This window comes from Zalophus californianus, chromosome 3 (assembly GCF_009762305.2).
Source record: "Zalophus californianus isolate mZalCal1 chromosome 3, mZalCal1.pri.v2, whole genome shotgun sequence".
Classification (NCBI taxonomy): Eukaryota; Metazoa; Chordata; class Mammalia; order Carnivora; family Otariidae; genus Zalophus; species Zalophus californianus.
In genome coordinates this window covers 80,660,418-80,687,439 of record NC_045597.1, presented here as the reverse complement: position 1 = coordinate 80,687,439, position 27,022 = coordinate 80,660,418, and the positions used below count along the sequence as shown (strand labels likewise).

General features: G+C 38.4%; 2 protein-coding genes across 10 annotated transcripts in view; one reads left to right on the top strand and one right to left on the bottom strand.

The window, feature by feature from the left end:
- RNF17 (ring finger protein 17) overlaps nucleotides 1-20,306 on the top strand; it is a 139,296-nt gene extending 118,990 nt beyond the window's left edge. For 4 of the 7 annotated variants that reach the window (XM_027589077.1, XM_027589078.1, XM_027589074.1 and 1 more), the window contains 4 exons: nucleotides 10,624-10,792; nucleotides 13,693-13,828; nucleotides 15,724-15,913; nucleotides 20,127-20,306. In XM_027589077.1, the coding sequence (XP_027444878.1) occupies nucleotides 10,624-10,792; nucleotides 13,693-13,828; nucleotides 15,724-15,913; nucleotides 20,127-20,279 (648 nt within the window). In that variant the 3' untranslated portion in view covers nucleotides 20,280-20,306. Of the gene's footprint in view, nucleotides 1-10,623; nucleotides 10,793-13,692; nucleotides 13,829-15,723; nucleotides 15,914-19,542 lie in introns of all 7 variants that reach the window. The other 3 variants (XM_027589080.1, XM_027589075.1, XM_027589076.1) reach the window with 2 other exon arrangements.
- Nucleotides 20,307-20,455: 149 nt separating this feature from the next.
- The window catches only part of CENPJ (centromere protein J), a 48,177-nt gene continuing 41,610 nt past the window's right edge, over nucleotides 20,456-27,022 (bottom strand). For all 3 annotated transcript variants that reach the window (XM_027589081.2, XM_027589083.2, XM_027589082.2), the window contains 4 exons: nucleotides 25,185-25,325; nucleotides 25,021-25,105; nucleotides 24,824-24,944; nucleotides 20,456-22,310 (listed from right to left, as the gene is read on the bottom strand). In XM_027589081.2, the coding sequence (XP_027444882.1) occupies nucleotides 22,118-22,310; nucleotides 24,824-24,944; nucleotides 25,021-25,105; nucleotides 25,185-25,325 (540 nt within the window). In that variant the 3' untranslated portion in view covers nucleotides 20,456-22,117. The remainder of the gene's footprint in view (nucleotides 22,311-24,823; nucleotides 24,945-25,020; nucleotides 25,106-25,184; nucleotides 25,326-27,022) is intronic.

Below are 27,022 nucleotides of genomic sequence, written 5' to 3'. Positions count from 1 at the left end.
ACAGACAACCTTGCTGGAGTTGGCTGCATATTTTTCCCATTCAGCACATTGAATATATCCTGTCATTGTCTTCTGGCCTGCCAAGTTTCTGTGAACAGATCTGCTGCAAACCTTATCCATCTTCCCTTGTAGGTTAAGATTTTTTTTTTCCTTGTTGCTTTCAGGATTCTTTCCTTGTCTGTTTTATGAATTTGACTATGATATGTCTTGGTGATGGCTGGCTTTTGTTGAATTTAATGGGAGTTCTCTGTGCTTCTTAGATTTCAGTGTCTGTTTCCTTCCCAGCTTGGGGAAGTTTTCAACTATAATTTGCTGAAATACACCTTCTGCCCCCTTTTCCCTCTCTTCTTCTGGGACTGCTATGATATGAATATTATTAAGCTTTAAGGAGTCGCTGAGTTCCCTAAGTCTATATTTGTGATCCCATACCTTTCTTTCCCTCTCATTTTCAGCTTCATTATTTTCCATAATTTTATGTTCTATATCACTGATTCATTCCTCTGCTTCGTCCATCCGCATAGTCAAGGCATCCAGTCAGTAATAGCATTTTAAATTTTGGCCTGACTAGTTTTTAGTTCTTTTATCTCTGCAGTAAGGAATTTTCTAGTGTCTTCTATGCGTTTTTAAAGCCCAGCTACTATCCTTATAAGTTTCACATAGCTTACTTATATCTGTATTGATTAAATCCCTGGCTGTTAGTTCTTTCTTTTGGGGTGAATCCCTCAATCTTGTCATTTTGTTTAGGTTACTGTTTTTTTTGTATGATTGTTAGGAAAGCCTGTTGTACTCCTGCTTCTGAGAGTAATGGCTATATTAAGAAGAGGTCCAAAAAAAAGCGGGGAGATCCTATATCACTCTGTTGTTGTGTTTTGATGCTCCTACCCTCAAGTCAGTCCTCTGCAAAGTTTTTCCTTGCCTGCAGTGGGGGGGAGGGGTTGGACCTTGTCCACCGTGTGGCACGTTTTTACTAGGTGTGTCTTGGTCTGCTTGTTAAAAGAAACTAGATCAAAAAAAGAAGAAGCTAGATACTATTTCCCCTAGAACGAAGCTTTGCAGCACTCTATGATCAGTAGCCTTGGTGCATGTGAGGGGTGTGTGCTGGTTTTCTAGGAGAGGGACCTGCTGCACTGATTCTCAGGCTGACTTGCCTTAGTGGAGATGCACCTGCGGGGCACAGGGGCACAGGGCTTGGTGGTCTCCACTGAGGGGGTGCTGTGTTGCTCCCTGAGGTCAGTCAGTGCTGATGGAAGGGGGAGGGAGGAATGGCATCGCTCTGCTCTCTCATCCCCGGCATAGCGAGCTCAAGCCTGCCACTCTTCTGGAAGCCCTCACAGAAGAGCAAACAATCACCCCCCTTGTGCCCCCAGCTTCTGTTAGATCCCTGCCTTCACCCTGTCTGTGTCGGAGCTGTCTGCCTGTCAGGTGGCACAGTTCTCCTGTGTTTTATCTCAAGAATGTGGCTGAGTTTCAAAACTCCAAATTTTGTGGACCCACACTGATCCTCTTGGGGAGGGTCTTGCCATGCTTTTGCCATTTTCAAGTTTGTTCCAGAAAAGTGGTTGCTTGACAATGCAATTGTTTGGAGTCTATGGTAAAGTGTAGCAAAAAGCTGGCACCAAGGCTTGCTGCCCTCAGCTGGTGTCTCTGTTCCTATGTTAGGGAACAGAGCAGCACATTGGCACCACCAGTTCTGTCCCTACAAAAGCCATTTCACCACTCCCGGATGCACTCCAAGAAGGGAAACTGTTTCTCCCCGTATGACCTAGAGGATCCTCAGACCATGCTGCCTGCTCCAGGGTCTCTGCCTTCCTTCACAGTAGGAGTACCACTAAGCCCACCAGGCATGACCTTAGTAGCACAGACTTCTAAAACTTCAGACTTTGAACTGTGCTGCTTATAGTAATCTGCAGGAATCCACGCTTCTCCTTTTCCCAGTCAGTTTTGGGGAAGAGTTTTTCTTGTGTAGTCCCCTACATGCTGCTTCACTTTCTTTTCCTCCCTCTCTCTTTCTCTCTCTCTCCGCAATCAGAGCTCCCTCCCCTCCACAGCACCCGCAGTTGTTTTCTCCCATTAATCCATGCTCCGCAGCCCCTACCTTCCACAAGGTGGTCATTTTTCTACTTGTAGCTGTGCAGTTTTGTTCTTTCAGTCCTCAGATCAATTTCTTGGGTGTTCAAAATTATTTGATGTTTATCTTCCTGTGTTCAAGGGACAAGACAAGCCCAGGGTCCCCCACTCTGCCTTCTTAACTCCCCTTCCCATCTTACTGATTTTAAATAATTGAAAATTGGTGACGTCCAGGGTGCCCACTGTGTAATTTCCTCTTCAGACATTTGTTAATAAAGCACTTGGGTTTCCAGTGTTGTGTTACTTTAGTCATATTTATACCAACACTTAGATTTTTTTAATTATTATGTTAATCACCACACACTACATCATTAGTTTTTGATGTAGTGTTCCGTGATTCGTTGTTTGCGTATAACACCCACTGCTCCATGCAGAACATGCCCTCCTTAATACCCATCACCAGGCTAACCCATCCCCCCCCCAAAACCCTCAGTTTGTTTTTCAGAGTCCATAGTCTCTCATGGTTTGTCTCCCGCTCTGATTTCCCCCCTTCATTCTTCCCTTCCTGCTATCTTTTTTTTTGTTGTTTAACATATAATGTATTATTTGTTTCAGAGGTACAGGTCTGTGATTCAACAGTCTTACACAATTCACAACGCTCACCATAGCACATACTGTCCCCAGTGTCTATCACCCAGCCACCCCATCCCTCCCACTCCCCACCACTCCAGCAACCCTCAGTTTGTTTCCTGAGATTAAGTTGTTTCCTGACATTAAGAATTCCTCATGTCATTGAGGTCATATAATACATATCTTTCTCTGATTGACTTATTTCACTCAGCATAATACCCTCCAGTTCCAGCCACGTCGTTGCAAATAGCAAGATTTCATTCCTTTTGATGGCTGCATAATATTCCATTGTGTATCTATACCACATCTTCTTTATCCATTCATCTGTCGATGGACATCTTGGCTCTTTCCACAGTTTGCTTACTGTGGACATTGCTGCTGTAAACATTGGGTAGCACGTGCCCCTTTGGATCCCTACATTGGATCTTTAGGGTAAATACCCAGTAGAGCAATTGCTGGATCATATAGTAGCTCTATTTTCAAATGTTGAGGAAGCTCCATACTGTTTTCCAGAGTGGCTGCCCCAGCTTGCATTCCCACCAACAGTGTAGGAGAGTTCCTCTTTCTCCACATCCTCGCCAACATCTGTCGTTTCCTGACTTGTTAATTTTAGCCATTCTGACTGCTGTGAGGTGGTATCTCACTGAGGTTTTGATTTGGATTTCCCTGATGCAGAGCGATGTTGAGCACTTTTTCATGTGTCTGTTGGCCATTTGGATGTCTTCTTTGGAAAAATGTTCATGTTTTCTGCCCATTTCTTGATTGGATCATTTGTTCTTTGGGTGTTGTTTAAGAAGTTCTTTATAGATTTTGGATACTAGCCCTTTATCTGATATGTCATTTTCAAATATCTTCTCCCATTCTGTCAGTTGTCTTTTGGTTTTGTGGACTGTTTCTTTCGCTGTGCAAAAGTTTTTTATCTTGATGAAGTCCCAATAATTCATTTTTGCCCTTGCTTCCCTTGCCTTTGGTGATGTTTCCAGGAAGAACTTGCTGCGGCTGAGGTCAAAGAGGTTGCTGCCTGTGTTCTCCTTTAGGATTTTGATGGACTCCTGTCTCACATTGAGGTCTTTCAACCATTTTGAGTCTATTTTTGTGTGTGGTGTGAGGAAATGGTCCAGTTTCATTCTTCTGCATGTGGCTGTCCAATTTTCCCAACACCATTTGTTGAAGAGACTGTCTTTTCCATTGGACATTCTTTCCTGCTTTGTTGAAGATTAGTTGACCATAGAGTTGAGGGTCCATTTCTGGGCTTTCTATTCTGTTCCATTGATCTATGTGTCTGTTTTTGTGCCAGTTCCATACTGTCTTAATGATGACAGCTTTGTAGTAGAGCTTGAAGTCCAGAATTGTGATGCCGCCAGCTTTGCTTTTCTTTTTCAACATTCCTCTGGCTATTTGGGGTCTTTTCTGGTTCCATATAAATTTTAGGATTATTTGTTCCATTTCTTTGAAAAAAGGGGATGGTATTTTTTTTTAAAGATTTATTTATTTGACAGAGAGAGACACAGCAAGAGAGGGAACACAAGCAGGGGGAGTGGGAGAGGGAGAAGCAGGCTTCCCGCGGAGCAGGGAGCCCAGTGCGGGACTCAATCCCAGGACCCTGGGATCATGACCTGAGCCGAAGGCAGACACCTAACGACTGAGCCACCCAGGCGCCCCAAAAGTGGATGGTATTTTGAAGGGGATTGCATTAAATGTGTAGATTGTGCTAGGTAGCATTGATATCTTCACAATATTTGTTCTTCCAATCCATGAGCATGGAACGTTTTTCCATTTCTTTGTGTCTTCCTCAGTTTCTTTCATGAGTAGTTTATAGTTTTCTGAGTACATATTCTTTGCCTCTTTGGTTAGATTTAGTCCTAGGTATCTTATGGTTTTGGGTGCAATTGTAAATGGGATCGACTCCTTAATTTCTCTTTCTTCTGTCTTCTGGTTGGTGTATAGGAATGCCACTGATTTCGGTGCATTGATTTAATATCCTGCCACTTTACTGAATTCCTGTATGAGTTCTAGCAGTTTTGGGATGTAGTCTTTTGGGTTTTCCACATAAAGTATCATATCATCTGCAAAGAGTGAGAATTTGACTCCTTCTTTGCCGATTTGGATGCCTTTGATTTCTTTTTGTTCTCTGATTGCTGTGGCTAGGACTTCTAGTACTATGTTGAACAGCAGTGGTGATAGTGGACATCCCTGCCGCATTCCTGACCTTAGGGGGAAAGCTCTCAGTTTTTCCCCATTGAGAATGATATTCACTGTGGGTTTTTCATAGATGGCTTTTATGATATTGAGGTATGTACCCTCTATCCCTGTACTTTGAAGAGTTTTGATCAAGAAAGGATGCTGTACTTTGTCAAATGCTTTTTCTGCATCTATTGAGAGGATCATATGGTTCTTGTTCTTTCTTTATTAATGTATCATATCACATTGATTTGTTTGCAGATGGTGAACCAACCTTGCAGCCTAGGGATAAATCCCACTTGGTCGTGGTGAATAATCCTTTTAATGTATTGTTGTATCCTATTGGCTAGTATTTTGGTGAGAATTTTTGCATCCATGTTCATCAAGGATATTGGTCTGTAATACTCCTTTTTGATGGAGTCTTTGGTTTCGGGATCAAGGTAATGGTGGCCTCATAAAACGAGTTTGGAAGTTTTCCTTCCATTCCTATTTTTTGGAACAGTTTCAGGAGAATAGGTATTAATTCTTCTTTAAATGTTTGGTAGAATTCCCCTGGGAAGCCATCTGGCCCTGGGCTTTTGTTTGTTGGGAGATTTTTGATGACTGCTTCAATTTCCTTAGTGGTTATAGGTCTGTTCAGGTTTTTTATTTCTTCCCGGTTCAGTTTTGGTAGTTGATACATCTCTAGGAATGTATCCATTTCTTCCAGATTATCTAATTTGCTGGCATAGAGTTGCTCATAATATGTTCTTATAATTGTTTGTATTTCTTTGGTGTTGGTTGTGATCTCTCCTGTTTCATTCGTGATTTTGTTTATTTGGGTCATTTTTCTTCTTGATAAGTCTGGCCAGGGGTTTATCAATCTTGTTAATTCTTTCAAAGAACCAGCTCCAAGTCTCGTTGATCTGTTCTCCTTTTCTTTTGGTTTCTATTTCATTGATTTCTGCTCTGATCTGTATTCTTTCTCTTCTCCTGCTGGGTTTAGGCTTTATTTGCTGTTCTTTCTCCAGCTCCTTTAGGTGTAGGATTAGGTTGTGTATTTGAGACCTTTCTTGTTTCTTGAGAAAGGCTTGTATTGCTATATACTTTCCTCTTAGGACTGCCTTTGCTGCCTCCCAAAGATTTTGAACAGATGTGTTTTCATTTTCGTTTCCATGAATTTCTTTAGTTCTTCTTTAATTTCCTGGTTGACCCATTCATTCTTTAGCAGGATGCTCTTTAGCCTCCATGTGTTTGAGTTCTTCCGACTTTCCTCTTGTGATTGAGTTCTAGTTTCAAAGCATTGTGGTCTGAAAATATGCAGGGAATGATCTCAATCTTTTGGTACCAGTTGAGACCTGATTTGTAACCTAGGATGTGATCTATTCTGGAGAATGTTCCATGGACACTAGAGAAGAATGTGTATTCTTTTGCTTTGGAATGGAATGTTCTGGATATATCTGTGAAGTCCATTTGGTCCATGTGTCATTTAAAGTCTTTATTTCCTTGTTGATCTTTTGTTCAGATGATCTGTCCATTTCATTGACAGGGATGTTAAAGTCCCCCATTACTGTATTGTTGTCGATGTGTTTCTTTGCTTTTGTTATTAATTGGCTTATATAATTGCCTGCTCCCACATTAGGGGCATAGATATTTACAATTGTTAGATCTTCTTGTTGGATAGACCCTTTAAGTAGGATGTAGTGTCCTTCCTCATCTCTTATTACAGTCTTTGGTTTAAAATCTAATGTGTCTGATATAAAGATTGCCACCCCAGCTTTCTTTTGGTGTCCATTAGCATGGTAAGTGATTTTCCACCCCCTCACTTTCAATCTGGGGTGTCTTTGGGTCTAAAATGAGTCTCTTGCAGACAGCATATCAATGGGTCTTGTTTTTTTATCCAGTCTGATACCCTTTGTGTTTTGATTGGGGCACTTAGCCCATTTACATTCAGGGTAACGACTGAAAGATATGAATTTAGTGCCACTGTATTGCCTGTAAGGTGACTGTTACTGTATATTGTCTGTGTTCCTTTCTGGTCTATGTTGCTTTTAGGCTCTCTCTTTGTTAGAGGATCCCTTTCAATATTTCTTGTAGGGCTGGTTTCATGTTTGCAAATTCCTTTTGTTTTTGTTTGTCTCGGAAGTTTTTTATCTCTCCTCCTATTTTCAGTGACAGCCTAGCTGGATATAGTATTCTTGGCTGCGTATTTTTCTCATTTAGTGCTCTGAATATATCATGCCAGTCCTTTCTGGCCTGCCAGGTCTCTGTGGATAGGTCTGTTGCCCATCTAATGTTTCTACCATTGTAGGTTACATATCTCTTCTCCCAAACTGCTTTCAGGATTTTCTCTTTATCTCTGAGACTCGTAAGTTTTACTACTAGATGCTGGGGTGTTGACCTATTTTTATTGATTTTGAGAGGGGTTCTCTGTGCCTCCTTGATTTTGATGACTGTTTCCTTTCCCAAATTAGGGAAGTTCTCTGCTATAATTTGCTCCCATATACCTTCTGCCCCATTCTCTCTTTCTACTTCTGGGATCCCAATTATTCTAATGTTGTTTCATCTTATGGTATCACTTTTCTCTCGAATTCTGCCCCCTGATCCTGTAGTTGTTTATCTCTTTTTCTCAGCTTCTTTATTTTCCATCATTTGGTCTTCTGTATCGCTGATTCTCTCTTCTGCCTCATTTATCCTAGTAGTTACAGCCTCCATTTTTTATTGTACCTCATTAATAGCCTTTTTGATTTCGACTTGGTTAGATTTTAGTTCTTTTATTTCTCCAGAAAGGGTTTCTCTAATAACTTCCATGCTTTTTCAAGCCCAGCTAGTATCTTTAAAATCATCATTCTTAACTCTAGTTCCGACGTCTTACTAATGTCCGTATTGATTCGGTCCCTGGCAGTCGGTACTGCCTCTTGTTCTTTTTGTTGAGGTGATTTTTTTCCATCTTGCCATTTTGTCCAGAGGAGAATAGAGAACAATGCTAACAGGGTAACAACGTCACCAGAAAATATACAGAGAAAATATACACTAAAGAAATCAGAAAAGACCTGAAACTGGGGGAAAAGAAACGGAAAGAAAGAAAAAAGAAAAATAAAAAGATAAAAACAAACAAAAACAAAACAAACAAAAAACAGAATATGATCAAATATGATCAGGCTGGTGCATAGATCAGTGCCACACACTAGATTTTGTGTGTGTTTTGTTCTGTTAGAAGAAAGTGCCTCCCAAAACTTTAAAGGAAGCAAAACTTATATATGTACAAAAATAAGGGTTAATACCATGAAGGGATGGGCTGAGTGTAAAGATTAAAATTATAAAAGATTTTATAAAAGGAATTGATAAGAATTTGGTTGAAAGAAGAAAGAAGAGGATTGAAAAAAAAGGAGAGAATGTGATCAGGCAGAAGACTAGAACAAAGCCATACACTAGAGATTTAGGGTATATTTTGATCTGTTAGAAGAAACTGTATTCCAAAATTTTAAAGGGAGAACAACATATATACATATACATACATACATACATACATACACACACACACACATATATATATATATATATATATGCCAAAAATAAGGGTAACTCCTATGAAGGGATAGAATATGACTCAAAATGAAAAATAAAAATTTTTTAAAAAGGGATTGATAAGATGTTGGTTGAAAAAGGGAAAAAGAAAAATTCAAAAAAAAAAGTTAAAAAAAATTAACTTTGAAAGACTAAAGAATCATGGTAAAAAAGCCATGAATTCTATTTGCAGTATTCCCCTAGCGCTGGAGTTCTGCCATTCTCATTGATCGGTAAACTTTGTCTTGGCTGGCTGTTCTTGCTGATCTTCTAGGGGAGGGGCCTGTTGCCAAGTGGTTCCGAAAAGACTTTGCCGGAGGCAGAATTGCCCCGCCCTTGCCGATCTGGGCTAAGCAATCTGCTCGGGTTTGCTCTCGGGAGCTTTTGTTCCCTGCAAGCTTTTCATACAGCTTTGGAGGATGAGATTGAAAATGGCGGCCTCCCAGTCTTCCCCTGGAGGAGCCGAGAGCTCGGGGCCCCACTCCTCAGTGCGCCCCCAGAGAAAAGCAGTCAGTCATTCCCGTCTCCCCGGTCTCTGGCCACACTCCCTGCTCACCCGGCCTGTGATCAAGCGTTTCTGTCTCTGGCACCCGACCCTGTGTGGAGTCTCCAAACCCAGCAGATGCCTGTGGTGCGCTCCCACACCGCTCCTTCCAGGGGAGGAAGGGGAGTCTCCCCGGATCTGCCACTTGTTGGGTCCCTGCTGGAGGAGCAGTGGCCCATTTGTGCCGCGGATCACAGTTTATGGCAACCCCGAGCTGAGAGCCCACTCCTTGGCTCCGTCTCTGCCTCCGGCTTCCCCGCTCCAATACCTGGGAGCTCTGCCGCACTCAGGCACTCCCGGTCTTTCTGTGACCCCAAGGGTCCTGAGACCACACTGTCCCAGAGAGGGTTCCACCCCCCGGTTAGCCACTGGAGTGATGTCCCTCAGCGCAGCCGACTTCTAAAAGTTCCAATTTTGTGCTCCGGGGCTCTATCACTTGCCAGAGGCAGCCGACGGAGGCCCCCTCCCCCGCTATCTTCCTGAATATCGCCTGGGATTCACTTCTCCACATGTCCTACCTTCCAGAAAGTGGTCACTTTTCTGTTCAGAGAGTTTTTGCTATTCTTTTCTTCAATCTCCTGTTGAGTTCGTAGGTGTTCAGAATGGTTTGATCCCTATCCAGCTGAATTCCTGGGACCAGACGAAATCTAGGTCTCCTACTCCTCCGCCATCTTGCTCCTCCCCCCTCAACATTTAGATTTTTAAGGCACAACTATTTCCACCTTTGAAACCTTAAACATCTCATTTCCTTGTCCTTTTCCTACACTGAACTCTAGATGCTTTTTATTCTGCTCTGTTTTTCCATGCTATTTATCACCTTCTAACACATTATGTCACTTTCTTACTATGTTTGTCTGCTTCTCCCTATTAGAATGTAAGTCCATGAAGACTGGGATTTTTGCCCCTTTGGGTCATAGATGTGTCCCCAGGATCTAGAATCCTGCCTAATATTGATTGAATAAATAAGTGTCCTAAGAAAGTTCAATTATATGTCCTTACCTAACAAGAAAGAAGAAGGAAGTGACAAATTAAGTAGCACAGGCAGTTCCTTCAGCTATTTCTCATAGTAAACCATTCTTTCACAGACAAGGGAAGAATTTGCTCTATAATTCCATTAAAGAAAATAGTAGTGTACAACTGTGTTGGTTTTTATAATGATTTCTTTTTGTATTAATTATTTATTGCTGCATAACAAATCACCCCAAACTTAGCAGCTTAAAACAAAACACACATGAGAGTCAGAAATCCGGGAAGATCTCTCATTGCCAGGCTCAATCAAGATATTGGGGGTGGAGCTGGGGCACTGCAGGACCCACTTCCAAAAAGACTTTCATGGATGTTACCTGGAAGGCTCAGTTCTTGGCCCTGTGGGCCTCCCCACTGTCCTACTAAGAACATGGCTGCATGCTCCCCTGAGAGAGAACAGTTGTAGAAAGAGCATACCACCAAAACAGAGGCCATATGTCTTTGATGATCTGATCTCAGCAGTCATGTATCACTTATGTCACGTTCTTTTGGTCACAAAGATCAACTCTGGAATCCTGTGGGAGGGAAACTGTACAAGGGAACATCAGGGCCATTGTTAGAGGCTACCAACTACCACAATAATTTTGTACAGAATTTGAAAGTTTTTTCCTTCCCTTCCCCCCACTTAGGTATATATTTGCCTTGATTCTGTAGAAAGTTGTAATCTGTTTAACCAGCATAGTGATACAGATGACAGTGGAATCAGCTGGGAATCTGAGTCTGAGAGCCTTAATGAAGCACTACGGAGGTTTAATAAGAATGTGGAGACATTTCCTCCTCTGACGGATTTTAGAACAGGTATACTAAATTTTCTGAGTAAAATGGGATTAATAAACTGTTGTTTTAAGGGCTTTTGAGGTTCAGCTATTTCTAATGTTAACTGATATATTTTTTTAATTTTTTACTTAAATTCAATTTAACACATAATGTATTATTAGTTTCAGAGGTAAAATTTAGTGATTCATCAGTTGCATCTAACAGCCAGTGCTCATTACGTCAAGTGCCCTCCTTAATGTCCATCACCCAGTTACCCCATCCCCCCACCTGCCTCCCTTCCAGCAATCCTCAGTTTATTTCCTAGAGTTAAGAGTCTCCTTATGGTTTGTCTCCCTCTCTGTTTTCATCTTATTTTATTTTTCCTTCCCTTCCCCTATGTTCATCTGTTTTGTTTCTTAAATTCCACATGAGTGAAATCATATTTTTATATACTTTATATGCATGATCTCTGATTCCTCAAGACACTCAATAGATGATCTTTCTCATTTTCTAGATGAGTGAAGTAAGAGGAGGGAAGTAACTGCCTTGGGTCACTTCCATTTCCTAAAACTCAGGCTGCCTTGGAAAATTGCATAAAGATGATTTTTCTAAGCTTGAGGTTTTGCTATTAGCTCAAATTGTTAGAGTTTTCATTCAGACCTAAATGGCAGTAATTTTAATTACAAACCACCTACAATGATAACTTTGAAGTAGGGTAGGGGAGCTCAGATTTTGTCCTGTCCTATCAGGATAGGTCAAATCATGCTTTTTTTCTTCTAATCCATTCCTACCCATATTTAGTAAATATATGTGATTCTTCTATGAAGAAAATGCATCTCTTTACTGGTGTTGACAATTTCTGAAAAGCATGAATGGTGTCTATGTTTTTATTAATATATAATATTTATATTTATGGGTATATATAAATATATAGAGGTATATTTATTCATAGCATTTTGTACATATCAGAGGATATGCTAAAGCAAAGGAAAGCATCAGCCTAAAGTCTTACCTGATTTTACTCAATGAGATTTTAATCAGTTGTGACTCATGTTTGGCTGATAAATAGCACTTGCTATTTCCTCTGCCTGGAATGTTCTTCCCCGAACTGTACAGCAATTTAGATCTCTGCTCAACTGTCCCCGTATTGCAGGTCTTCCATGTCCTCCCCATATAAAGTATAAAGCCTGCCACTCTCCCTTACCCCTTTTTTTCTCCATGCCTTCTATTCCTTTTTTAAATAGCACTGTGAGCAGGGACTCTTTGTACTGCTGTGTCACCAGCAGTTAGAAGGGCACCTTACACAAGTTAGGTGCTCATAAACATTTGCTGAATGAGTGAAAGAATAAATTCATGATTTTTTCTTTTTATAAACTCAGATTTATAGTCTGGAAGAAGCAGTTCCTCATTGTCTTCTTGTCTCGAGGGAAGTCACAGAAACATTCTGTGCATAATGCGATCATTCATGGAGCTATATATAGCTCCATTTTCTGTGGGCACTTTTTTCTGTGGGTATTTTATTTTTTCTAAAATAAAAACTTTTTTAAGTATGCATATGTACAAGTTGATTCATAGGCAAGTGCCTATTAAAAAGTTTTGTAGGTTAAAATAATATGACAACTAGGTTGGTTGGGTTTTTTGGTTTTTTATTTTTTTCTATTTTGAGATGAACCTTCAGCCATGTTTTTAAAGCTGGAAATAATAAACGTTGAGACCATTAACAGAGATTCAGTCAATTGCTTACTATGCATACAACTCTATTAGAGGAGATTCTTTACTGTTCTATTGATAATCTTTTCTATAAACACAAGAAATTGTTTAAAACTCTTTAATAAAAATCTTTGTACATTAAAGTCATATAGTATTTAAATATCACTTGCCCACAAGTACTCTTGTGGAGATTATGTAGAAAAGAATATGATAACATAAAGAGAAGGATGGAAGTAGGGCAAGACAAGAGCCTGAAGTGGGTTCCATCTACTCTGAAATCTGAAAGTGTATGAAGAAAAGGGAAGTACATACTATACTAATTTTTCCACAATTTTACTCAAGCCTAGCATTCATTTATTAGCAGATCTTCTATCGAGCAATTGCTTGTACCAGGTACCATATTAGGAATACAAATACAGTTCTGCACATAAGAACTAGTGGGCTAGCTGAGAGGGGACATGAAAACCAAGTTCAGTATGAAAATAACAGCTCATATCAAAGGTGTATGCACAGTACCATTGGATCATAGAGAAACCAATGACTAGAAGTACTCAGGGCTTTATAAAAATCATGTTGGAGCTGATCTTTAAAAGAGATGTTTATCAGAAAAAGGGCATGGGTGAACATTCTAATTATGGAGAACAACCATGAACTAAAGTAGAGGCTCAGGTAATTCTAGTTAGGTAATACTTGAGAATATATGATAGGTGTTGGTTGGGAGTAGATTGTGAAGAACCCTATAACTGCAGTACTAAGGACTTGATATTGCAGATGGTTATAATGCCGTTGAATTTTAAACAAGGGCAGTTGAATTTTTAAAATTTAATTCTGGTGGTTTTATAGAGAATGGATTGGAGGAGCACAAAATTGAATAGCAGAAACCATTTTATTATCTTTTGCAGAAGATGATGGCTTAAATGAAATGAAATTTTGGGAGTCTAACAAGTGGGGGTATTAGAAGAATAGTCTAAGCCATGGGCAGAACTAGGCACTATGAGAATGGGAGAAGTGCCTTTCTTCAGAACTTAATTCTTAGGAATTAGGAAAAACAAGGTATATAAATTATAAACAGAAAAAAGCAGAATCTAACATATGACAGACTGTTGAGTGTTTAAATATGAATGATGGGTTTATGGTGATTATATTTTCTTTGTACTTTCCTGTATTTAAAAAAATTGTTTTTTAAAGAAAATACAAGGCAATGTGATTTTTTACTTTTTCTGTCTTTCCAGAAATGCCTTGCCTTGCAGAATATGATGATGGCTTATGGTATAGAGCAAAGATTGTGTCTGTTAAAGAATTTAATCCTCTAGCTGTCCTGGTACAATTTGTTGATTACGGATCAACTGAAAAGCTGACAATAAACAGGTTGGGGTTTTTTTTATGTCAACTTAGTTGAATTAGAATTCTTAGAGGTTTTTTAAATAATAATTATTGGAAAATTTTTGGTTTTTCTTTTAAAAGGAAAACTTTTAAAGCTATTTATTAGGATTTTTAAAAAAATATCTGTAAGTCTTTTAATTATAAAATATAGAATTTACCATTTTAGCCATTTTTAAGTATACATTTAATTGTCATTAAGTATATTCAGGATGTTGTGCAGCTATTGCCACTGTCCCATTTTCAGGATGATTTCCTAATCCCAAACAGAAATTCTGTACTCACTAAGCAGTAACATTCCATTCCCTTTTCCTCACCTCCTGGTAACCATTTTTTACTCTCTGTCTCTGAATTTGTCCTGTTTTAGGTACCTTATATAAATACTGTCATACAGTATTTGTCCTTTTGTGTCTGGTTTATTTTACTTAGGATAAAGTTTTCAGGGTACACTCAATTGTAGCATGTATCAGAATTTCATTATTTTTATGACTAACACTCCTTTGTATGTCTATACTATGTTTTATTTATTCATATGTTGATGGACACTTGAGTTGTTTCCATCCTCTGGCTATCATGAATAATGCTGCTATGAACATTAATGTACAAGTAGCTGTTTGAGTTCCTGCTTTCAGTTGTTTGGTATGTATACCTAGAAGTAGAATTGCTGAAATATATGGTAATTTTGTTAAACTCTCTGAAGAACTGCCAAACTTTTCTGCAGTGTCTGTACCATTTTACATTCCCACCAGCAATACACAAGGGTTCCAGTTTCTCCACATCCTTGCCAACACTTATTATTTTCCATTTTTTTGTTTGTAATATTTAATTGTGGTAAAATGCATATATCATAAAATTTACTGTCTTAATTATTTTAAATGTATAGTGTTAATTATACTCACATTGTTATGTAGCCAACCTCTAGAACTCTTTTCATTTTGTAAAACTGAAACTCTGTACCCTTTAAACAACATTCCCCATTCATTTCCCCCTCATCCAGCCCCTGGCAACCACCATTCTACTTTCTTGCCCTATGAATTTAACTATTATAGGTATCCCATATAAGTGGAATCATACAGTATTTGTCCTTTTGTAACTGGCTTATTTCACTTAGCATAGTTTCCTTAAGGTTCACCATGTTGCATGTGTCAGAATTCCCTTCATTTTTAAGGCTGAATAATATTCCATCATATGTATACACTACCTTTTATTTATCCATTCATCCATGGATAAATGGATATTTGGATATTTGGATTGATTCCACCTTTTAGCTATTGTGAATAGCTGGTATGAACATGAGTGTACATGTCTCTTCGAGACCCTGCTTTCAGTTCTTTGGGGGTATATACTGAGAAGTGGAATTGCTGGATCACATACTCATCCTATTTTTCGTATTTGAAGAAACCAGCAAACTGTTTTCCATTGCAGCTGTACCGTTGTACACTAAGTGTCCAAGAGTTCCAGTCTCTCTCCACATCCTCACCAACACTTGGTATTTTCTGGTGTTTTGATAGTAGCCACCTTAATGGATGTGACGTTGTATCTCACTGTGGCTTTGATTTGCATTTTCCTGCTGATTAATGATATTGAGCACCTTTTCATGTGGTTGTTGGCCATTTATGTATCTTCCTTGGAGAAATGTCTACTTTTTAGTATATATTTTCTTTCATTCTGTAGGTTGCTTTTTCAATGATTGTCCTTTGCAGAGTTTTTCATTTTGATGTGGTCCAATTTATTTTCTTCTTCTGTTGTTTGTGCTTTGGTATCACAGCTAATTCATTGCCAAATCCAATGTCATAAATTTTTCCTCTATGTTTTACAACTTTAGCTGTTAGAGAATTTTAATTGTGACATTCTGAACATTTTAAGAATTTCTTTTGTGACAGACTGCGTCAAATTCCTCTTCATCTCATGCAGTATCCAGCCCGAGCCATAAAGGTTCTCTTGGCAGGGTTTAAACCTCCCTTAAGAGACCCAGGAAAGACAAGAATACCATATTGTCCCAAATGGAGCATGGAAGCATTGTGGGCTATGATAGACTGTCTTCAAGGAAAACAACTTTATGCTTCTTCCATGGTAACTATCTTAATTAGCCAAAACCTTATTGAGGCTATTTGTAAGGTCCCTAATTCACTTTCTAAAGTGCTTTCTATTTATGCCACTCTAGATGCAAAAAAAAAAAAAAAGAAAAAATGCTTTAAAGCATATAAATCTGTAAATACAAGATTAATTTTAAGGCTTGTTAAAATTATGCTTTAAATTTATATTTAGCAAATTTTTATTAGCCCTATATTGATATAAAATATCACTGATGTCATGAATAAGATGAAAATGATCAAAATGAGTATCCTGTAATCAAAGAACTCATAAATCAGTGAGGGAAATGAAACATTTGTAAACCATTAATAAATTTGAGGTAGAATATGTTCTATAAAAGAAGTATAGGTACAAGAAGGACTATTTCCATCTGGAGAGATCAGGATATGGTATGGTATTTGAGCTCCTCCTTAGGCAGTTAAATGATAAGTGAATAGGTAGGTCTGGGATGTGACATTGAACTGCATCCTAAAAGTAGAAAAGACCAGAATGGGAATTCTGGTCAAAGCCATGGAAAGGATTGAATTGTAATAATTTTGAATTGTTCAATGCAGTAGACCCTGTGTCAAAAGGTTCAGATAAACACATACAGCATTCACATTCCACACACAACACACACAGAAATATACAACACACACTACACTTAATAGAATATAACACGCAAAATATATGGCAGACACCCATACACCACATACCACACATACAACACATACCATATACCACACAAAGAACCACACATATAAAACACATATATCGAAAACCTTTCACACACACTATGCATATACCACAAACACACCACACGCACCATAAAAATTACACCCAGAGCACAGTAGACACATTGCACACTCTAAACACACAAAACAAGCAAGAATTATACAAATGAAATACAAGACACACAAACACCACATATAGCACACACACCATACATACCCCACACAACCCCAGAAATACCATTCACATTCCACATATTCAACCACAGACACCACACATAACCAACACATGAGCAACTCAAAAATGCACACCACCGAAAAACACCACACATACAGCACTCGCACCCTGCACATAATAAACATACAACACACAGTACACATATAGAACATACAAAATATATTGCAACCAAAACACCCAAATACCATATACTCACCATTCAACACACACCAAACATGTAACATACACACATCACTCAAAAAACATTCAGACCTCACACACACACCTACATCACATTTCTACTACAAACTGTGCACACAACACATATTCATCATATATCACATCACCCAATACTTATACACCCCACATATACCATGCACAAAACAGATACCACACATTCGCCACATATAACCTGACACACAGTACACACATACCATGCACACACACATACTGCACACGTTTTACACATACCACATACCACATAAAAACCACACTCAGGGTGCGCATACAGCACACACACAACACACATATCACACACTCGAAATACACAACACACACTAAACATCTAGCACACATATACCACACATACACCACAAAAACCACACACATATAAAAATAGACAATGCACACTACAGAAACTTCATTCACACACCACATATATACCATCTAGGCATCACACATAACCAGCACAACACACACACACAACACTGGAACACACACACCACTCACAACAGATACCAGCATACACTACAAAGGCAGATAGCACACACACAACACACAAAACATATGAAACACAAACACACCAAACACGTACTGTGCACACATGAAACCAATACACCATTTACACCACACACACCATACGTATACCACACAAACACATCATACACTTAAACATCATGCACACCACTCATACACTACAGACTTACACTGCACAGTTATATGCCACATATATACACACACGTTTTACACACCACACATATATCTCACCCATACACATAATGCACACACACTAAACACACAGACACATACACCACAAATACACCATGCATCAGTCAAAACCACACTCACACAGCTCATACACCACAGGCACGACATACATACAGCACACAAACATCCTTCTCTCCAGCACAAACTACACATAACACAAACCACACACCAAAATATACCACACACACTACAGAAATATCACACCACAAATACACCACACATATACCTCACAAACCTACACCACCAAAACAACACACACATCACACATATACCACTCAGCACCCACACATAACACACAGAAAAAGACAAAATGCGTAACACATATAGAACACACAGAGCGCCTGGGTGGCTCAGTTGGTTAAGTGCCCAACTTGTGATTTTGGCGCAGGCCGTGGAATCAAGCCCTGTGTGGGGCTCTGCACTCAGCAGGGAGTCTACTTGAGATTCTCTCTCCTTCTCCCCCTCCCCCTGCGCACGCACACATGCTCTCTCCCTAATAGATAAATCATTAAAAAAAAATAACACATACTGCACACACATACCCACATACCACATACACACTACACATACAACACACACACCAGACATACCACATAGACACACTACACCTATATCACACATAATACATTTATTAAAAAAAAATGTTCAAATGAGAAAGTTCAGATTGTGTTTAGTATAAATATGCTTTCTTTAGAGGTTTAGCATGTCACAAAAGGGTAGCCCATGGGCAGAATCTGGCCTGAACCTGTTTTAAAATTGGAAAAATTTACCTCCAAAAAGTCTGTATTTCACTTCTGATTCAATATTTTTTTTTTTAAAGATTTTATTTATTTGACAGAGACACAGCGAGTGAGGGAACACAGGCAGGGGGAGTGGGAGAGGGAGAAGCAGGCTTCCCACGGAGCAGGGAGCCCGATGCAGGGCTCGATCCCAGGACCCTGGGATCATGACCTGAGCTGAAGGCAGACGCTTAACGACTGAGCCACCCAGGCGCCCCTTGACTTCTGATTAAATATTTTAAAGTCCAGGAATCCTAGGTCTCTTTTCCAAAATGGCAGTCAGCCGAAGTAGTATATCAACTCCTTTGAATGGAAATATACTCTAATTCATCCTGGTCCTCAGCACTGTTGTTTCAGCCGAACCTACCCTGATTTTGGGACCCAGGATTTGGAGATTCCTGATGTACTGGCTCTGACAAGAATGAGCTCTTAATGAAAGAGTGCTCTTACTAGAAAGTGCTTTTTGAGAACCTCTGTACGTATCATGCTTTTGGGTGTGCAGAGTAGTGTAAATAGCTTATGTACGGATTCTTTCAAGAAGCCAGTGAAAATACAGACAGGGCTAGTAAGTATTCTTACATTATTTATTCATCTCTATGAATAACATTCAAAATTTGGTCAGTTTATGCATAAAAGTATAATGCCTTATTGGTAGAATATAAATGAATTTTAACAGGGATGGTAGTGTTAAAGCCATTGGCTTAATCTAGGAAAACTTTGGGTTGAAGTTACATTTTAAATATAAGATTGGAAAGAATGGGATTTAATAGGAAACCATCACAAAGATCTTTTTAAAATACAATTATTAATAAATTTGGAGAATGCATTTTCCTTCCTATGTGATACAGGCCAGATATAGGAGGGAGAAACCAGCAGACATTACTGTATTTCTTGACAACTATCTTTTAATTTTAGGCTCAGGCACCAGAACAAATAGTGACATTATATGAAGATGAACAGTATCCAGTTCATATGTCATTAGTAGAAATGGGGCTGGCAGACCGAGACGAATGATGTTAAGTATCATGACTTCTTGTTCTCCCTTATAATCAGCATAAGGCATGTGACTGATATAGTGGAGATTAATGCTAAATTGCCCATAAAACACCATCAGACTTTCCTTGATTTCTCAAAGAATGACAACAAAGCTCAACAAGAACCTCTCTTTTAGACTTCGTAGGCCCTTTTCACCTATTGAATACCAGAATCAAAGAGGATCTGCATCTGTAAGAATGCTTGGAATGACTATCATAGTACCAGATAGTGGTTGGGGATGGGCAGAAGAGCAGAAGGAAGTGGGCACTATAAGTAATTTAAGCACATAAGTATATAGTAGGCAGAGAACACTATTGAACAATCCATGACCTAATAACAAATCTATTAAAGTACTTAGGTAACCAGCTGTTTATTCATCCACGTAAATGTAACAAGTGATTCAGTAACTAGTTTGAACATTTAATTAAGCAAAGGTTTTAAATAACATGCATTTTGTTTTTCAGTTATACAGTGTGGAGCCTCTATATAGCAGCCCAGAAGAAAGTTTTCTGTTATGTGTAAGCCATTTCAGGCTTCTTTTTCTTGACTTGTTCTGCTGCAATAGTGCTGGCCTTTTTTTTTTTCCCTTACATGTTAAACTGTCAGGAACTGTTTGAAAAAGTTAATAAATACTTGCTTTCAAATATTTTCTGGTTTTATTTTACAATAATTTCAAAACAAATATTTTAGGCATGTAAAACAAATGTAGTTCATTTTATTACGAATGTATAAGTTTCAGAAGACAGATCTCTGAGTACAGTTGAAGACTCCTGTAGTGCCCTTCCCCATTCTCTTCCCTGCAGAGGTGAACATTGTTGTCAACCTGGTGTTTATTATTCTTACATTCTTATTTTACTGCATATGAATGCATCCATAAAGCAAGATATACTACTGCTGTGTATATTTTTTAATGAGTGTGCTACTGCACCTTTAATTTACTATTTGTGCTATTTATCCATGTTGGTATGCAGAGCTCTATTTTATTCACTCTCACTCTTCTATCCATCTCCGCACATAATTCTGTTGATATTTAGGTTGTTACCAGTTTTTTTTCAATTACAAATATTCTTCTGTAGTACCCCTTGCATACATGTTACGAGTTTTCTAGTATACATACTAAGTAGTGGAACTTACTAGGTCATTAGGTAATTGCTTTCCAAAAAGTGGATTTACTCAATTTACTACCATCGGTTGAGTTCCTTGGCAGTGTGTGGTGTGGCCAAACTGTATTGATATTAGTATACAAAGTATCTCATTTCAATATGTATTCACTGGTTTAATAGTCACTTGTTCGCTTGTTCATATCCTTTGTCCATTTTTCTATTGAGTTGTTTGTAATTATCTTATTGATTTGTAGGAATTCTTTATATATTCTGGATATTAATCCTTTGTCAAGTATGTATATCTTCTAGTCTGTGGCTCATCTTTTCTCCTTTTTTGTGGTATCTTTGGACATACCTTTCATTTGTCACCTTTTTTAGTTTGTACTGTGTCACATTTAAAAATCTTTATTCTGAAGTAATATAACTCCTAATTTGATAAGTTTGCAACTTTTTTCATATTCAGTTCTTAAATCGCCTAGAACTGATACCTTTAGCTGTTTTTAAAAATGGGAGTCATTGCCAGTATTACTTGTATATTGCACTTATGTGACTATACCAACCTGTAATTATTATGTAAATTGATATGTAGATGACTTGCCCTTCCTTCAAGGACATCTTGCTTCTGTCAGCCTACAGTTTTATAGGTTATAACATCAAGGTACCTGTAGTTGATCAGTTAATACCAGCTCTAGTTATTTTTCCCACCCCTTCCATTCTCAAGTCTCCCATTTTAACCAGTTACTATATACCATCACAGTAAATGTTTTCTCCTCACTATGATTATCTGTACTCACAGAATGAATTCTTCTTCCTATTTTGGTGTTTGACCTATCTGTATTCATTCAGTTTTAACTTCCCATTCTATTACAATTAAAGAACCTCTTTAGTAGATAAAATGCTTTAATCTTAGTACTAACTGAACACAGTATATTCTGACTGGAGACATTCTCTTAACTCGAGTAAACTTTCTGTGCAAGTTCTTGTTAATGGCTGATGTGCTCGTGGCAAATCTGTGCTATTGTATTTCTTGTACTTCTTGGCTTTTATAACCATCTTCAATAAAAGTGCCTCATTATTTTTGCAGTCTATACAGTTTATAACAAATAATGCTTTCCTTAGTCATGCACTTAACTGTAGAAAGGTGAACTAAAAATGAAAGCTGTTCTTGTACATTTCAAAGAATATAAAAAGCTATGGTGTTTTATTTTACAATCCAAACATAATCTTTTCCATTTATATATATACACAACACACACAGTATGTATAAATTAAACCACAGAAACCACAAATGTACATTTTTTAACAAGAAAATCAAGTTAGTGTTATTTCATGATTAGTCATGCACAGTATCATTACAATTTTGTATCCATTAGAACATTACCATCCTTGTCTTTAACCCTTATTCGACCAGATGTATATTTTGTTTCTTGATGACCATTTGTATATACAGTTTTAACAGTGCCATCTGGATATTCCCGTCTCTTGAACTGGGCAGTGTGTAGTTCTCTTTGGCCATTATTAAACTCTATGATTTTGTTGCCATCTCTGTAAATAAAATTTAATTTCTTTAAAATATTAAATATATAACAGGAAAATGATCTAAAAATGTCCTTTTGATTCTGGCAGTTCTTTCCTCTCCTAGAACCTCCACTGGTCCTCTCCTTGCACAATACCTTCTTTGCAAATTCTTTCTACCCTGTTTCTGCTTCAGGCTGATAGTTCCACTGATCAGATTAGCACTTAAATGTGCCCATGAAAAGTTTTTAATAAATTTATGTTTTCACTACAAAATACTTAGGTTTTTTAACTTCACCTGTATTCCGCCTCTAAGAAAAATTGGGCATTGTATTAAAATATGGCTTTCTGGGGCGCCTGGGTGACTCAGTCGGTTAAGCGGCTGCCTTCAGCTCAGGTCATGATGCCAGGGTCCTGGAATCAAGTCCCACACTGGGCTCCTTGCTCAGTGGGGAGCCTGCTTCTCCCTCTGCCTGCCGCTCCCCCTGCTTGTGCGTGTGCGCTCGCTTTCTCTCACTCTCTCAAATAAAGTCTAAAAAAAAATATATGGCTTTCAGTTTTGACCTTTATTCTTTTCAGTATGTTTAAGCAGTCTGAGCACTTACTCTTTATCAGATTGGAGAAGACTGTTTATATCCCTGGGAAGGGCCATAAATCAGACTTAAGACCTATTCTGAAGCAGTGGAACAAAGAAGCTGTTAATCCCAAGTGGACTGCTTAATGTGCATGCAGGACATTCAAACTGAACCCCGACATCTATCTATAATGTGCCGTTAGAAACACAAAGCTAGGCTATAGACTGTGAATTACCACTTCTCAACACAGTGGGGTTTTTTTCTATTTTGGTTATTTCTCAAATTTTATGTGAATGTAATGGCTTTGTGCCACATAGAAGTGTTAGAACTAAAAGCCATTTTGAGAGCCACTGTTTTATCAAGTGCAGCCCCAGGACCAGGGATGACAGCATCTCCCAAGACATTATTAGAAATGCAAATTACTGGCGTGGGGTCCAGCAACCTCCAAATGAACAATTCTTCCAGGTGGTTTTTTTTTTTTTTAAGATTTTATTTACTTATTTGACAGAGAGAGATAGCAAGGGCAGGAACACTAGCAGGGAGAGTGGGAGAGGGAGAAGGAGGCTTCCCACGAAGCAGAGAGCCCGATACGGGGCTCGACCCCAGGACCCTGGGATCATGACCTGAGCCGAAGGCTGGCGTCTGAAGGGGCGACTGAGCCACCCAGGCGCCCCTTCCAGGTGGTTTTAAATGCACAGTTAAGTTGAAGAATCACCACTATAAATAAAAGATGCCAAAATAATTCTGAATGATCTGATATCTGGGATTTGCTTGAATGTAGATGAAAAAAGATTGGCCACTAGTTAATACTTGTTGAAGATGGACAGATGGGTACAATGGAGTTTTTATCATTTTCTCTACTTTTTATTATAAAAAAATTTCAAACATAAGTTAAAGATGGAAAATTTTCTGAAATTGCTCAAAATATAATGTACATATAAGATTTTCCTCAAGTTTTAGAAGAGATTGGTATTTATTTAGTTGAACATCAGAGAAAATTTCAAACCATGTTAACGGAAAATACTACCATGACCATAAGAAGTTCCTACATTATTTGAATTAGTGTTGTACTTTTTTTTTTTTGCTAACTTTCTAACACACAACTCAAATTAGTTAAATACATGCACACCTAGGAGAGGAGGGTGCAAACTAAGTAGGACAGTGGATCTGACAAACCTTCATGGTTTTAATTAAAATGGTGACTACAAGAAGCTCTGTATTGTGGATTGAAGAAGTCATTAAGAAGTCTCTAACTTCAAGAACTATAACACTCAGAAGGATAAAGAAGTTGCTATTTTAAAGTGAGTCAGGGAGGCCAGAGGAATAAAATACTAATCAGGAAGGGACAAGGAGATCCAGCAAATCATAAGAGAAGAGAAACAGTAATTCAAATACTGCCATCATTGTTCATCATTGTTCTTTAAAAACTGATAGGGCGGCTTTCCTTCTTTGTGTCTTATTCACTGTTTTCAAATTTCACCAAATTTTTTTTTTTTAAGATTTTATTTATTTGAGAGAGAGAGCAATAGAGCATGAGCAGTGGGGAGGGGCAGAGAGAGAGGGAGAAGCAGACTCCATGCTGAGCAGGGAGCCTGACACGGGGCTCGATCCCATGACCCTGAGATCATGACCCGAGCCGAAGGCAGACGCTTAAGTGACTGAGCCACCCAGGCGCCCCACCAAATTTATTTCTGTACAAATACTTGCCATTCCCTTTTTGTGAAGTACTGTACAGACTCCCTTTAGGTTTCTAGGCTACAGACTAGGTATTAGAACCTATATGTCTCTAAGTTCTAAACTCCAAAATGCTGAACTCTTTTTCACCTCTCAAAGTGTGTATCTGTACTCACTACTAAACTTACTGAAATTCTGAATGACTTACATAAATGTTTTAAGATTTCAAAAATTCACTTGGAAATACAAGTTGAAAATAGGCAAATCTAGAAGCAAATTTAACATATAATATACCTTTGTACTCTTACAATTGTACCATCTGGAAAAATGCTTTCTTCTTGTCCATCAGGAAATAGGTTTTTGATTGTCTGGTCAGGAAATGTGATTTCTTTTCTCCCATCTGGGAAATGTTTCTCTGTTTAAAAAAGGTTACTATAAGTATTTTATTTTTAAAGAAAGGAAAGTAATTAGAGGGCAGAGCAAGTTTTTACCTATTTGTCCACTTGAGAAATGTAAGATTTCTAGTCCTTCTGGATAAGTAGTGTGAGTAGTCTGGACAGATGCATAGTAGTAGATCTATAAAGACAGAAAGTCAGTATGTGTTTTCTCTAGAGATGTTTAAGCCATGGAGAAAAACAATCCTAGGGAAACCTACCACTCTCTCATCTGGCATGACCTGCTTCACATCACCATTAAAGAAAGTGACAGTGACAGTCTTCCCATCTGCACTCACTTCTTTCCGAGTTCCATTTGGAAACAATATAACATGGCACCCACTCTTATAAACCTTTTCTATCTACAAAAAAAGGAAACAAGATTATCAATAGGAGAGATTTCCTCCTGATACCACATGACAAAAATATTCTCTTCCAAATTACCTTTGAAATCTTTCATAATTAAAGGCAAAAACATTGTCTCAAAAATATTGTCTCCTAGTATCAACACATCACCATTCTTATGTCAAACAAACTCATTTTTTGCTGAGTTTTCTTTTTATTAAGTATAGTTGACATACAATGTTTGTTTCAGGTGTACAACACAGTGATTTTACAAGTCTATATGTTATGCTGTGCTCACCGCAAGTGTAGCTCCATCTGTCACCAGAAAATGCTATTACGGTATCATTGACCATATTCCCTATGCTGGACCTTTCATCCCCATGACTACTCATTCCATAACTAGAAACCTGTACCTCCCACTCCCCTTGACCCATTTTGTCCATACCCCCACCTCCCCCCATGGCAACCATCAGTTTGTTCTCTGTATTTATAGGTCTGATTCTGCTTTTGGTTTATTCATTTGATTTTTTTAGATTCTATGTGAGTGAAATCATATGGTACTTAGTCTGACTTACTTCCCTTAGCATAATACCATCTAAGTATATCCATGTTGTAGCAAATGGCAAGATCTCATCCTTTTTTATGGCTGTGTGATATTCCAGTGTGTGTGTGTACACACATCTTCTTTACCTCTCTATCAGTGTACACTTAGGTTGCTTCCATACCTTGACTATTGTAAATAATGTTGCAACAAACATAAGGGCACATATATCTTTCTGAATTAGTGTTTTTGTTTCCTTTGGGTAAATACCCAGTAGTGGAATTATTGAATCATGGTATTTCCATTTTAACTTTTTGAGGAACCTCCATACCGTCTTCCACAATGGCTGCACCAGTTTGCATTCCCATCAACAGTGTACAGTGTTCCTTTTCCCCCACATTCTCACTAACACTTGTTATTTCTTGTCTTTTTGATTTTAGCCATTCTGATAGGTGTGACGTGATAGCTCACTGTGGCTTTGATTTGCATTTTCCTGATTAGTGATGTTGAGCATCTTTTCATGTCTGTTGGTCATCTGTATGTCTCCTTTGGAAAAATGTCTGTTGGGGTCCTCTGCCCATTTCTTAATTGGATTGTTTTTTGGGTGTTGAGTCGTGGAAGTTCTTCATATATTTTGGATACTAACACCTTACCAGATATGTCATTTGCAAATATCTTCTCCCATTCAGTAAGTTGCCTTTTTGTTTCATCAATGGTTTCCTTTGCTATACGCAAAAGTTTTTTATTTTGATGTAGTCCCAATAGTTTTGCTTTTGTTTCTCTTGTCTTAGAAGACCTATCTTGAAAAATGTTGCTATAGCTGATGTCAAAGAAGTTACTGCCTATGCTCTTTTGTATTTTTATAGTTTCAGGTCTCACATTTAGGTCTTCAATCCATTTTGAGTTTGTTTTTGTGTATAGTATAAGAAAGTGGTTCAGTTTCATTCTTTTGCAGGTAGCTGTCCAGTTTTTCTAATACCATTTATTGAAGAGACTTTTTCCCGTTGTATATTCTTGCCTCCTTTGTCATAGATTAATTGACCATAAGAGCATGAATTTAGGAGCGCCTGGATGGCTCAGTTGGTTAAGCATCTGCCTTCAGCTCAGGTCATGATCCCAGGATCCTGGGATCGAGCCCCACATCGGGCTCCCTGCTTGGGGGGGAGTCTACTT